Source organism: Labrus bergylta, chromosome 20 (assembly GCF_963930695.1).
Source record: "Labrus bergylta chromosome 20, fLabBer1.1, whole genome shotgun sequence".
NCBI classification, from domain to species: Eukaryota; Metazoa; Chordata; class Actinopteri; order Labriformes; family Labridae; genus Labrus; species Labrus bergylta.
In genome coordinates this window covers 20,960,503-20,974,414 of record NC_089214.1, presented here as the reverse complement: position 1 = coordinate 20,974,414, position 13,912 = coordinate 20,960,503, and the positions used below count along the sequence as shown (strand labels likewise).

The following is a 13,912-nucleotide window of genomic DNA, read 5'->3' as shown; positions in this document are numbered from 1 at the left end:
GCTTGATTACTTTTCGTTGTGGATCGCCATGTTTTTAACAGTGAGACAGAAACTCGAGTAACAACACATAAAGTTATTTCTGCTTCACAGAGGTGCAGTGAGGTCAGTGTCTCAGTGAGTGCATTCATAATTCAAAGATAACTATCTGCAGTGTAAGGCTCTGGTCTCAGAACACTGCATGGTTTTATCGAGGTATCTAGAGCATGAAATAATTTATCATCCTGTCATGGTGTGACTCATGGTCACAAGTGTTGCTTCATCAATCACTGATAAGTCTTATTCAGAGGAGGATTGGGTTTTGGGCTGTACTGTAAAAAAATTTTTTAACCCTGTTTAAAGATGAAGACAATATTTAAAATGACTGTATAAAGAAAAGGAATTTAAAATATCTGATTTGACTGGAAGATACTGTATGCCATGCTGTGCTCCTATCTTACTAATTAGCCTGTCTTACTGAACAATTCAAATTCAATAAAAATTTGATATTACATACAAAAACGTTTTTTAAACGAATTATAAGAAGGCATGCATGGTTTAGGGTTTTTTCCGTTATGCACTTTGAGAAAAGAGTGTATAGTAGTATGGAAATGTCAACTAGAGAGTCTTAAATAAAATTGAAATATGATTTCCAGAATGACATTTTATTGAATAGTATTTCATCTTTATTCTCAACATATCACATTTTTCCTCAGCATTTAAAAAAATGTCTTAATTCATTTTCTAATTTATTTTCAATTCTAGAAATTGTGTTTATACTATTTTCCAGACATTTTCACCTTTTTTTCTCAACATTTCGACTTTTTTTCTAGAAGTGCATAATGGAAATAAAAATCATCCTTATTTCAGTATTTATTCCTCATCTCTGGCCCATTTATCTTGCTCTAATCCTCATGCATGTTATCTGATGTACGGTAACATTTGTGTCTTCTTTTCCTGTGTAATCGTCGTTATCGTTCGGATGAGCTCATCAGACACCGTGTACAGCGGAAGTGCCAAAAAGTCACATCGGATACGATCGGAGTGAGACATCTTTTACTGTCATACTATCTTTGTTGCGAGCAAGCTGTAAACAGGGGACGCAAGTTTCTGAAGACTGCGCTTTAAAACAGGCTGTTTTAGCTTTTTATTGACAATAACGCCGCTTACCGTGAACGGAACATGGAAGACGACGTACTAACGACGCTGAAAATATTGATTATAGGAGAAAGTGGTGTTGGCAAGTCAAGGTAAGCTAAAGATGTCTCCGAGAAAATGATGTCGTGGCTCACTGTTAGCGTTAGCCTGCTAGCATTAGCATAGCAGCAAAAAAAACAAAATTTAAAGTTTAAAGATACAAAGGCTGTTTTAAAATGACTCAATTAGTAGTCTTTTTTTAATATACAAAGACAAGTCACAGTGTCAGGGTATTTACGGCTTATATAATGCTCACGGATTGGTACCTGTCCAGCTAACCTAAGCTAGCTGACAGTAGCTGTATGTGACGTCACAGAGCTGTCTCAAGATGTTGCAATAGAGAGACCACTTTCCTGCCTTCATGTCTTACTGGCTGCACTGCCTCAAGCACGGACAGTTATCTAAGCTGTACTTACATTTTAGAGACTTAAAATGAACGCAGAAGGCGTTGTAAGTCACTGATTTTATTGCAGATATTTGTGATGGCTAGTCAAGAAACAGCACATAAATCTGATCTTCTGTATTTGCAGCACTCTCACAATTTTATTCAAGAACCCGTGATTGACGCAAAACAATAAAAACAGCTACAAATCTAAGAGGTTGCAGGCTCAGCCTCTCCAGAAACACTAAAGTGCTGTTTAGCTTTCACAACAGGGACCAGTTTTTCCACAGTGAGGTAATCAGATGTCACAAATCAGCCTGATATTCAAAGAAGAATCATGTGTTGTTACCAGCAGGTTTATACTGTGCAGTATGTCAACAGAGTGGAGAGCTCAGTCAGGTTATTTGGCCTGCAGGAATGTGGTCTAGACAGCATGAAGGACTCCTGATGAACAGCCTGAGCCATCAACCATCACATTTCAAGCTTTGGTATCGAGTACAGCATGACTCCCATAGTTACTATATTACACAATGAATGATGAGCTGCCTGAAGCTTTTCTGCAAGTCGTCTGACTTACTAAAATTGTTTTAAATGCAGACTCTTTAAAGAACAAACTCTTACTGATGCACAGAGCTTTAATGTGCACACACGTTAATTATTATAGCTTTGTGTTCGTGTATTTTCACATTTTCATGGTCATTTGCGGTATATGTTTGAGTATGTGTGTACATGTATTCATGCATTTGCTTACTGGGCTGATAGAAATACAATATACTTAGATTAGCTTATTATTAAATCACAATAAATTATGACATCAGATTTGTGCACAAAGTGCCAGAATTGCTAATAACCAACCCCTCATTTTGGTCTGCATTGAAGACACTTCTGATACTTTAGCATCGTTAGAATCATTAGAAAAAACTTCAATTCGATAATGTCGGCTCAGCAGTGATGTCCAGTCGGTTCTTTTCCCCTCTACTTATTCTTTTTTTGACATTATCCTACTAAGATAATTGTTTGGACTGTAAGTCACAACTGTGGTTTAAATCTAGGTTCTGTTCCTGTCTTGTCCGGCAGTGCAGGTTAGTTTTCTCTTTTTTTAGACTTAGCACTGAGGAGCGACGGAGTTTATACATACCATAACATAAACCTAGGTTTAAAACAATACAACACTCTACACAAGCCGTGGGAATCAATATCCTATTATTATTCAACAGGTTTCTCCTTTGTACAATAAACCAATTCAGGTTATAATTATTCTGAAATGTCAGTATTTTAATTACTCCACTGCAATTGTGCTATTGTCAAGTAGTTTTATTGACTGGAACAAACAGATGTTTAAGTTGTTTCCCTGCAATCTGTAAAACTCTTAAGTCATCAGGGTGGTGATGACTGCTCGGCGAGGTATACACAGGTTTCATTTTCCACGAACAAATGACCCAAACAAAACGCATTTCTAAACTTGGCTGTGTCCATGCATAGTTCATCGTTTATACGGACTCCAAACAATAAACACTCGCTGCTCCAGCATCCCTCCTCATGGCCCGTGAAGAAAAATAATAGAATCATGCCTGGGTCTGAGGAAAAGAGTCGGCTAATCCCAATCATCAGCGCTGTGATTAAAGTCTGTGATGAGTCAGAGTTGAGAAATGAACCCTGACCTCCTAACTGCAATCTAGTGGTGATGTCATCTGACTAGACATGGTTCACGTAATGCAAGTGAAGCACGAAGAGATCAAAAAGAAAGAGACAGAGATACAACATAATGTGAACAATTGGGTTATAAAATCTGACCCAAAGACTTAAAGCTGGCTCGACCTGTATGAAATGAAAATAAAGAGTTCTCATCTACGTTTTTCTCCTTCTTCCTGTCCACAGCCTCCTCTTGAGATTCACAGATGACACATTTGACCCGGAACAAACGGCAACAATAGGTGAGTAACACATCTGAGGTCACATCAGAGAAGGGGGGAAATGACATTTAGGTGGTGACAACTGTGAGATCATCAGCTTCATCATCTGCACAGTCAAAATGAGTCACAAATTATGATGGTAGTAGATATGCACTCACTCCATATAAAAGTTCATACAAATCATTTTCAGCACCACCACAAATAACGACTTTAATAAAACACATACAGTATTTTTTGTTTATTTGGTTCCCCATTAGCCACTAGCTAAGTAGCTACTCTTCCTCCACTCACACAAACATGAATTTAAAATCAGTATAGAATTAGAGTTTGGGAGTCCAACTGTTGCTATTGTGTAAATAGTTTGAAAGATCTTACAGTAGAAAATGATTTAAAGTAACACTAAAGCTAACAAGCATACATGAAGCAATGTTTGTAAAGCTTCCCAGGTTCAGGGTTACCAAACTGTTGTTACAGTTGCTTGTGCAAAGCTTTCATGCAGGTGGCAGAAGACAGCTTCGTGCAGGGATGTGTTACAACTGAGTTTGCTCGCCTTTTCAAGTCCTGATTAGGCCCCTCAGGGTGTACATGGCATTATTCCACAAAATAATAGTTAGTTATTTACTGCAGAGGTAGAATTGGCTCAATTATGTTGCTGCTTCTTGAGTCCACTGCTCACTGAATTCACTGCTAATAGTCTAAAACAGTCAAATATTTGTAATGCTTGAATCAAAAACAAGGTCAGCTTTCTGAAAATCTGCCTGTGAGGACGCTTGCTAACAGCTGGTATGAACACTTGGCAAGCTGGAAGTGAAAGTTAACATGATCAAATCTCATTCTCCAAGCCCGAAAAGCGATTAAATTTATTTCAAACTTAAATTGGATTTGAAGAAGAAAACCGTGCCGCAGACCCGACTGATGAAACTGTGAACTTATTGGCACATTAGGACTGAAGGCTCTTCCAAGTCCTGGTGGACCTGCAAACCATATCAGCTACTATTAATGTTATAAATCATGTTATCCAACAAGGACGCAGGGCCTTGAGGCTGTAACAACCAGAAACAGCCTTAATGGGTTTTTTTCAGTAGAAGTCAAGATTTATCACCTTATTGACGTCGTGTTCTCCACCGCTGAGTGCATGATTTTCTAGCTCACATTGCTTCCTTTGTTAAAACCCAAATACAGAATCAAGGAGAGGTTAAAGCAGTTAAAACACAGTGTTGTTTTTTTCAAGTTCATGGCTTAGATAACTGCTGTTTTACTCAGCCAACTGTGATTTTGATGCCGAACAGATGACTCTGTTGGAGTCAAGCCCTTCTTCATTGTCTCCAGCTCCCTCACATCAGACAAGAAACACTTCAAATCCAGAATCGCTTGATCCCAATTCATGTACTTTCATCCCGATCACCTTCACGAGTTCAACTGAGGATGTTTTTCTCTTTCTCTCTCTGGTACTGACTCTCAGACACTGATGGTAGAGGCTGCTATGTAAAGTGTCTCATAAGTATTAATTCATCCCATACAGACACATTCATACGCTGCAGCTGGAGCAACTTGGGGTCAAGTGTCTTGCCCAAGGACACATCGGACTTATGCCTGTTATTCCAAGTGAAGGCAGTATTGATTACGATGTTTTTGGGTTGTTTGATATAGTTAAAAAATAACCATGACATGAGACAGTAAGAGACTAGCTGACTTTGATTTGGTGCTGCTAAGAAAATAAGGAATACATATTTCTTACTCAACTCTCAAACTCTTGAGTCCAGTACAGCCGTTCTAAGTGTCTCGTTGTGGCTCATGGTGAACAGGTTGGTCTTATAAAATCCCACCTTGTTGTGATATTTGCAAACAGACTCACTGTATTTTCTGTTAAAGGCCCGTCTGAGTTTGTACTAAAGCAGGACACACTGGTCCAGGTCCAGTGTTTAGTGTAAACTCCTCCCCATATGCTGGACTGGAGGAAGAGCTAGTTGTTGTGATTTACTGTGTGAAGTGGACACACTGTATTTGTATGTGGTACTGTGTGTCATATATATCCTCAGACTGTTTTCATGTCCACTTTCCTCCTCATCTGTTTTGACTCCAAACTTAAACTGCCCTCCCCGCACTCCCAGATGTAAAAACAAGCCCATCACAGGCCTGCTAAATCTGTCAGTGGATGCTAAAACTGTAGCCCGACATGTCATCCAAACACGCTCTGCAGGCTGACACGCTGCACAAAGGCAATACAGGAGATTTATTTTTGGGATGGAAGATGAACAACATAGTTATCTTCATGTAAATGTCTTTTCCTCTGAGACCTGGTTGGATTTACGGAGGTGAATCATTGCTCTCTGAGCCATAACACAGGTGCTGGGATTCTAAATGTTTTTATACACGTCTAGGACATTAAACCCCACTGTCCCTCTGAGATGAATATGAATGAATAGTCTGTTCATGATTTAAATACAGGACATGGGACGGGCATGATGCCAGTCTGGAAGGCTGGGGTTAGTTGAAGTTCAGAGACGTGTCGTGGTGTCTATGTTTTTTTTGTAATACATCAATCCTAGTTGTAGTCTGCTGCCGGGAAAGAATTTTTATTTTAGACAGCAAAATAGAAAATTGTCGTTTTTGCTCCAATAAGAAAAAAACTTATAATAGTCAGTCCCTTAATTTATTTCACCAAGATCTACAAATCAAGCCAGACGAGCATCTAAATGGTAAATGGACTTGAGCTTGTGTCACGCTTTTCTAGTCTTCTGACTACTCAAAGTGTTTTTACACCACAGGTCACACCTACACATTCACACACTGATGGTAGAGACTGCTGAGTAAAGAGTCCATCAGCAGTAACTAATTACACTCATAGACATTCATACACCACCGACGCAGGCAGCGGGAGTAATTCAGGGTTAAGTGTCTTGCCCGAGAACACTTAAGATGGAGAGACGACGACTCTACTAACTGAGCCATAGTGGATTCTGGCCTCACCTTTAAAAAAATATGCCGACTTCCACCATTGAAATAGTTCAAATTTTTTATTATTTATGTTCAGATATCTAGCTAGACTGTTATAGTTGTGTTTTAACAGGTCTTTTGTTATAAAGAAATCTATAAGACAGAGAGTCGGACCTGCACCAAGAAAGTGGAGCCACACACACCAGCACTGCACTACAATAAAATACTTTATCGCCCCCCCAGGGAGAAATGTGTTGTCACAGCTTTGCACAGTTGGTACACAGGTTTACACATATATTATAACGTACAACTGGAAGTAAAAGGAAGAAACACACCAACAATGAAAAAGGCCAGTCAGCGTGAAAGAGCGGTGCTGTTGCAGCAGAGCATGCACCATAGACAGCGTACTGTGTGTCTTTATTTATTATATATTCTTTATATTTATAAAGCACCAAATACATATTTTTTTTTACCTACATGCTATGAAACATCTAGACTTCTCAGGTCTTTCAAAACAGGTGTGGTCAGTGTCTCCAGAATTAAAACCAAGCAAGGTAAAGTGAGGAACAAGTTTCTGGAGGTTTGAAAAACTAAAGACACAGTGACTACAGGGATCAAACCTCTTCTTAATAATAATGCACAATGTGTCTCTGATCTCAAGCTTACTTTAGAATGATGTTAACTGGCTTTTTAATGTACCCTAAATGCTGACTTGTTTTTCATGTATCTCATGCACGTTGAATTGCTCTGAATGACCTGTAAGAGTGTCCTTAATGTGTATGAAACAGAAAGAGGGAAATATGAGTGATTGACTGACTTCTTTTTTTGTCTAGGTGTTGACTTCAAAGTGAAAACCATTTCTGTGGACGGTAACAAGGCAAAGCTTGCAATATGGGTGAGTAAAATAATCATGTTGCAGTAACTCTCATGAGACAGAAAGATGAGCCTCGTTCTCGTGTGTCAATCAGGGCAGAGATTACAGCGTTTCACAAATGGTTTTGGCGCAATCTCTTGAAACATTCTTAAAGCTTTCAGCTACCAGATACGCTCCCAAAATAGCTCATATTTTACGCAAATCACGACGGTTAAGCTGCAAGAGTCTGCAACTCTGCAGCCCGAACCTGTAATTCATGTGTCAAATTAAGTTGTCGTGTCTATGGGTGACACATGGCAGAGGCAGACAAAATGACACGTTTCTTTGACATCGTCTAAATGACTGTCGACAACATGTTTCGATGTTTTGAGAGGATGAATGTTTGACTCTGGATGTTTTATTTATTTCTTCATCTCCTAATTGACTTCTTGTACAGTCCTGATCTTTATGTTTTAACAGAGACTGAATACTAATGAAGTTTCAAAGGGAATCCCCTTTAATGATGCTGATTTTGAAAGCTCAAGGTTTTACTTTGCCGCGTTGAAAGCATTGAAGAGCTTCAGGATTTGTCTGAATCTGAGAATAAAAACTGTTTCATTTCCCCTGCCATACAGAGCAGTCACCAGCTTTTATTGTACAGAACAAAACATTACACCTGTCAGTACAAAATAAAATATTTTCTGAGGACCCAAAGACCAATGACAGAAATACACAAGTATTATTCATGTGATGACAAACATCATGAAAGAATTCAACAATATGTTAGAAAGTGAAATGATTCAGAGGAAAAGAGACAACCTGTTCTGATCAGTCACAAACAACCAAACTATGTTTTTGCATAAATGTGCTGAAACATCTGTAAATGGTTAAGATGATTTGCACAAGAAACCAGAATTATTTCATGTGTTTTTGAGATTTGTGTATTTGTAGTGCCCATGCATAGGTCTTGTCAACCTTCACTATGAATTCCTTGCATAGCTAATGTTGAATATTTGTCCTTGCTTTGTATAACGTGACCTATCAGGTGACCTCGGGGGTCTTATATATGTGGAGGTGTGTCTACTCACTAGTTCATGTCTGATGAAGGGCGAGGGCCCTGTGGTCATTATTCCCATTAAGATTTAATTGCAGCTTCTGGTGTGTGGACTTTTGTTTTTAGATTAGAGCCAAAGCAAGTGAGCAAGCAAAACAGTTTCCATAAAACAGCTACAGTCTGTCTATACCCTCATGTAGCCAGAAGATGGTGCCCTTGTAACACCATCTCTGCCTCTGTGAGGGACACTGTAGTCTGCCTTGTTGTTTATGTCTATCAGTCCTGCTTTTCCTTCCATCAAAGTCCCCTGTTTGTCCCGTCCAGTGTGTTCACTCGTGTTGAACTGGTTGTGTTGTTGATTTTCAGGACACTGCAGGACAGGAGCGCTTCCGAACGCTGACGCCCAGTTACTACCGCGGTGCCCAGGGAGTAATCCTGGGTAAGTCAGACTGCTGACACCATCATCGCTCAAGCACCTGTGTGTGTGTGTGTGTGTGTGTGTGTGTGTGTGTGTGTGTGTGTGTGTGTGTGTGTGTGTGTGTGTGTGTGTGTGTGTGTGTGTGTGTGTGTGTGTGTGTGTGTGTGTGTGTGTGTGTGTGTGTGTGTGTGTGTGTGTGTGTGTGTGTGTGTGTGTGTGTGTGTGTGTGTGTGTGTGTGTGTGTGTGTGTGTGTGTGTGTGTGTGTGTGTGTGTGTGTGTGTGTGTGTGTGTGTGTGTGTGTGTGTGTGTGTGTGTGTGTGTGTGTGTGTGTGTGTGCCTCCAAAATGTAAAGTTCACATCCCTGGTTGTAAAAGTAACGTGATGGCTTTTCATCCTGTGACCTATAAACACGCACACACACACACTCTCGCCTCTCTCTCTGGAAGTTAGTTTATACCCTAAAGTCCGTGTCGTAGTATGGACATGCATGTACATTATGCATATGAACACACACAGGAAGTGAGTTAAACCTCTAAAACAGACTTCCTCTGCAGCCTTCTGCTCTAATAACATATAGAAATACAGCACATAGAGCTCCTGTGTGATGCTGTGGAGACTACGCTATGTTTTTTTTATTTTGATGTGCTATAAACTGAATTAAGAATTAAGACCTCTTAAGAATAAGAGGTCTGTTCTTTACAGCGACAAGAAAAAACATTTCAATGTTTTTAGAAACTTCTTCATTTTCATCACTCCTAAAACATCACTGTTTTAAACTGTTATAATACCGCCTTTCTTTTTCCTGGGTGAGATTCAGATTGTGATAATTCAAAGGTAAATGATGACTGCTTATTTCCACCATACTAGTTTTTTTTCTCCCACGTTGTCCGTTTGTACAGATCAATAGAAGAAGAGATGTACACTTGATAGTCAACACAACACGGCCGGAGAAACATCATCACTGCTGCAGAAGAAAGAAAAATTACATTAACAAGTTCAACAGAAGTGGAACATTTTTCTGCTTCCCTCTCTCATGAAAATACAAGCATAATATTCTGTTTACAGTCATTAACCCTTAAATCTTCTCCAGTTGTTAGCGCTTTAAAAATGAAAAAGGAGGTAGTTGTAGGCAAATCACATAGGTGCAGGGCAGTGCAAAAACAGCAAACTGAAGAAGATGATAAACCTGCATACTTTCTCAAATGCCACAAAAAAAGGTTTTTATTAATCACAACGTTTCAACCAGAGGTCTTCTTCAGGTGATGACCAGACGTCTTCAGCTTCTTGTTGATGCTGGAATTGCTCTGTTGTCTTATTATGGATTAAGAGATGGAGAAAACAGAAGCTTGAACAGAATCACTTTGTAGCCTAAGTAATGATGACATTGACAGTTTAATGAAGTATTTTCCTCCATTGTAATTTTCTTTATCTCAGTGTACGATGTCACGAGACGGGAAACCTTCACCAAGCTCGACAACTGGCTCAACGAGTTAGAGACATACTGCACAAGGAACGACCTCGTCAAAATGCTCGTGGGGAATAAAATCGACAGGGTGAGTGTGTTCATATATAAAATGTGTGTTTCCTGTCAGGTAGAAAAAGGTTTCAGCTTGCTCGCTTAAAGCCTCAGCTTCACCTGAAGTGATGAAAGAAGTTTAGCAGGGGAAATTTAGATTTGGATTTCAAAGTTTAGAAGAGCATAAAGACATTACAGCTTAGTTTCACAGAACAGATTCATAAGTCGGCTAAAAGAATGAGAATCAGCTTCCAGCCATTTGACAAATGACAGAGCTAAATGACGGTGGCAGACCCATTTTCATATTTCAGGCAGCTGTTCTTAAAAATGCCCACTAAGTAGAGCATTAAGAATTTATTGTGTCCTGTTCTTTGTCTGTGAAAATCACTTTTCCTCTCCACCCTGTGACGACCACAGTGGCTGACGGCTCCGCCCGGCAGACCTCAAATAAGCCATTACCTCTCTTTTGTTTTAGGAAAACCACGAGCTCGACCGGGCCGAAGGCTTGAAGTTTGCAAGAAAACATTCCATGCTTTTTATAGGTAAGTCGGGGAGGAGGATTCCCTGCTCCGCACAGACCTGCTGCGCACGAGACATTCACACAGCTTTAGAAATAACTATCATAGTCTCTGAGGAACGCTCTCAAAGGTCTATTTATAAAACCATTTTATGTAACGTCTTTCATGTGCTTTCTTTTTCCCCTCGGCTTTTTGCTTTTCAAGATTTCCGTTAAATGGATCAAGTATAGATGTTTACTTTTCTCAAGTTCTCAAAATACCATTTTCTAAAAAATTATTGTTAAAACGGAAACATTTCTTTCTGATCTTTCCAAGTTTGACAAAGAATTTCCTAGAATCTAATTCTGGTGTCTCCCGTCTTTGAGGAGGTGTTGACTCTGGTCCTTGATAACGGTCTTTGGTTCACTGTTCATGTCGGAGGTTGAAAGTTAGTATTTTCCAACACTCCGCACTGAAGCTCAGCAGAGAATGACATCCAGAAAGGAGAACAACCAATATGAGATCTTTAAGGCAGATTTTTTTTTAAGCACATTTTTAAAAATTTAGAAATAAATAGATCTATAAATCTTTTCTCTCCTTTGCAGTGATCTGACTGCAAATTAAATCAAAATGCTGCTTTCTGATTTTGTTATTTGATTGTCAACTGGGTTGTTGCTCGGTATACTATTTGAATTCAGTTTCTGTCTGTGAGTCACAATTTTTATTGATTTATTTTATTGCAAAGATGCTTACAGCAGCATGTTTTGTGTTACTAAAGGGGGTGTTCATGTTACGTTTGCTGATCAAACTGTGAGATGTCTAGATGCACCGGTTGTCTGAAGTCTGCACAATGATCAAACCTTCTAACTTTATTGGAGTTTTTTTGTTTTCATGTGTGCAGCCAGAGACGACGTGATGTTTCTAAATCACCCAAAGCCTTGTTTTCTACATTATATGCTCCATTTAAAAAAAGTTTCCATACATCAGCCAGAGGCTCATAGCAACCCAATATAGCAGTCAGATCTTATCAAAAAGCAGACATTCAAACTCCTCTCAATTTCTTCCTAAAATAAACTCAAACTTTTCCTGCATTTTTATGTTTCTGTCTTCACCTCCTCACATCTCTCTTCTCTCTCTCCCCCTTTATTTCTCCTCTGTTCTTCCAGAGGCGAGTGCCAAGACCAGGGACGGTGTTCAGTGTGCGTTTGAGGAGCTGGTGGAGAAGATTATCCAGACCCCCGGTCTATGGCAGAGCGAGAACCACGGCCGAGGAGTCCAGCTCACCGACGAGGACGCGGGAGGCGGAACCTGCGGAGGCTACTGCTCCCTGGTCTAGACAAACGATGGAAAACACCTTCACACACACGTGGACGCCACACACTCAAATATAAACATGGACACAAACACACACACCCCTCCCCGCTGTGTCATCCTGAGCTGAGCCCTCTCCTCAGACATAGAGGCAGTGGAGGTCTGAGGGTCGACCGTCCGTCTCCTCGCTGTTCACACAGACTTTTTGCACACTTTCTAATAACAATGCTGCGCTAATATGCAACTGCAGCTCCGCCTTCCTCTTAACGGACACCAAGTGAGGGTTTGTTTTTTTCTCCTCGTCTTCGTTTTGAGTCACAGTTTTGTGCCGTTTTTAGAACCCGGGTCAAAATATGAGCCATTCTCATTTTACACATCGAAAGAAATAATTAAAAGAATTAACCAAAGTCACACACATGAATAAATCTGTGAGGGATGATGATGAGAATGGAAACAGTTTTAACCCCTAGGTTTTCTTTTTTTCTCCAGCATGCTGATCATCGTCGGAGCACCTTGCCTTAGCGAACACATCTGTATCAATGCAAATCCAACTTCTCTCCAGTGTGAGCCTTTCCTCTGCTCTGTCCTGTGCTTGATTCCCCCCCCCCCCCCCCTCGACTGAACATTACGCTGCTTATGAAGAAGCTTATCAAGCCAGGCTGACTTTGTTTTCTCATCTCGCACACTCTCAGTCTTTAAAGGCCTGGATCATGCGTTTCTTTTGTTGTTCCACAAACTGCCTCATTTTTCTTCAGAATATAATAGAGTTACCAAGTGTCTGGAATGATGTTTTACTGCTTTTATTGACTTGGACTTCAAACCTGTGGTGTGTTTTGAAGAGTGCATGAATCAAAGAGATTGGCACTAGCGAGCTTTCCACCGGGTGCCCGAAGAAGAGGGAACCTCTTGAAATTGCACGCCTTTGTTGTAACGAGTTGCTTTAATGGAGTGCGACTCACTGGCACTCCCTCACTCAGACAGATAATATCAGTAATATCACTAGCACTGCTGCAGTTATTCATATACATCCGTTTTGACTGGACAGAGACAAAGGAAAAGTGTTCAATATAAGACGGGGCAGTGAGTCATGAGGGTGTTTCCACTGGGTTTCGGAAAATCAAAGAAAGAGCTGTGTGCTCCACATGGCTAATGGATTTCACAGTACTCTATCTATCTGTGTGTTTTTGTATCTGAGGAAAGCAGTTATACATGTACTGTACCCCTGACCTCTGACCTCTCACCATGTTTGTAGAATCTGAATGCTGATGTGTGTTCTTGGAAAAAATCCTGGGAAAAGTCTAGCTCTGAGAGTGTGATCTTGTAACGGGGATTCAGTGAAAATGATATGAGTACGAGTTAGATTTTATTTTTTAAATCTCTTTTAAATTGCATGTGAGTCTCTGCGTGCCATCTTTTTTTGTGTTTGTTTGTCCAGTGAACGGCCTTGTTAGGCTTTTTACTATAAACAATATAACTTATATTTAGCTAAAGTAAGTTTACCATTTTGATTTTAATGGTATAATAAAACAAAAAGGAAGTAGGCTTTTACTCAGTTATCTCTTTTGTGTTCAATAAATATGTTGGAACATGTAAACCTTGTAAATTGTGTATTTTTAAGGAATTCGTTGGGATGATTCCTGTATGAAGTGTAAAGCTGAATGTAAACATATTTCACGACAAACTTCCCTCTGTATTAAACGGAATAAAAATCTTTTTTAAGCTACAAAAGGACATTTTTTGATAAGTTATATTTGAGCAAAAAGTTGATGTGCAAAACGTGAATTAATAGAAAGTATGTTAACATTGACCAAACATATTTTGCCACTCGTGACGGCGATTCTGACATTAGTTGGTAAG

The 13,912-nt window shown here is 39.7% G+C and overlaps 1 protein-coding gene across 2 annotated transcripts; it reads left to right on the top strand.

Moving 5' to 3' along the window:
• The first annotated feature begins 1,036 nt into the window (after positions 1 to 1,036).
• On the top strand, positions 1,037 to 13,649 carry LOC109981979 (ras-related protein Rab-18). Of its 2 annotated transcripts, XR_010664850.1 has the most exons (8): positions 1,037 to 1,226; positions 3,434 to 3,489; positions 7,239 to 7,300; positions 8,679 to 8,751; positions 10,166 to 10,284; positions 10,723 to 10,789; positions 11,911 to 12,338; positions 12,545 to 13,649. XR_010664850.1 is itself a non-coding variant. In XM_020631001.3 (7 exons), the coding sequence occupies exons 1-7, from the start codon at positions 1,159 to 1,161 to the stop codon at positions 12,078 to 12,080; spliced, it is 615 nt and encodes a 204-aa protein (XP_020486657.1). In that variant the 5' UTR covers positions 1,037 to 1,158; the 3' UTR covers positions 12,081 to 13,649. The 2 variants fall into 2 exon arrangements, 1 of the variants encoding a protein (XP_020486657.1); XM_020631001.3 differs by having other exon boundaries at positions 11,911 to 13,649.
• The last annotated feature ends 263 nt before the right edge of the window (positions 13,650 to 13,912 follow it).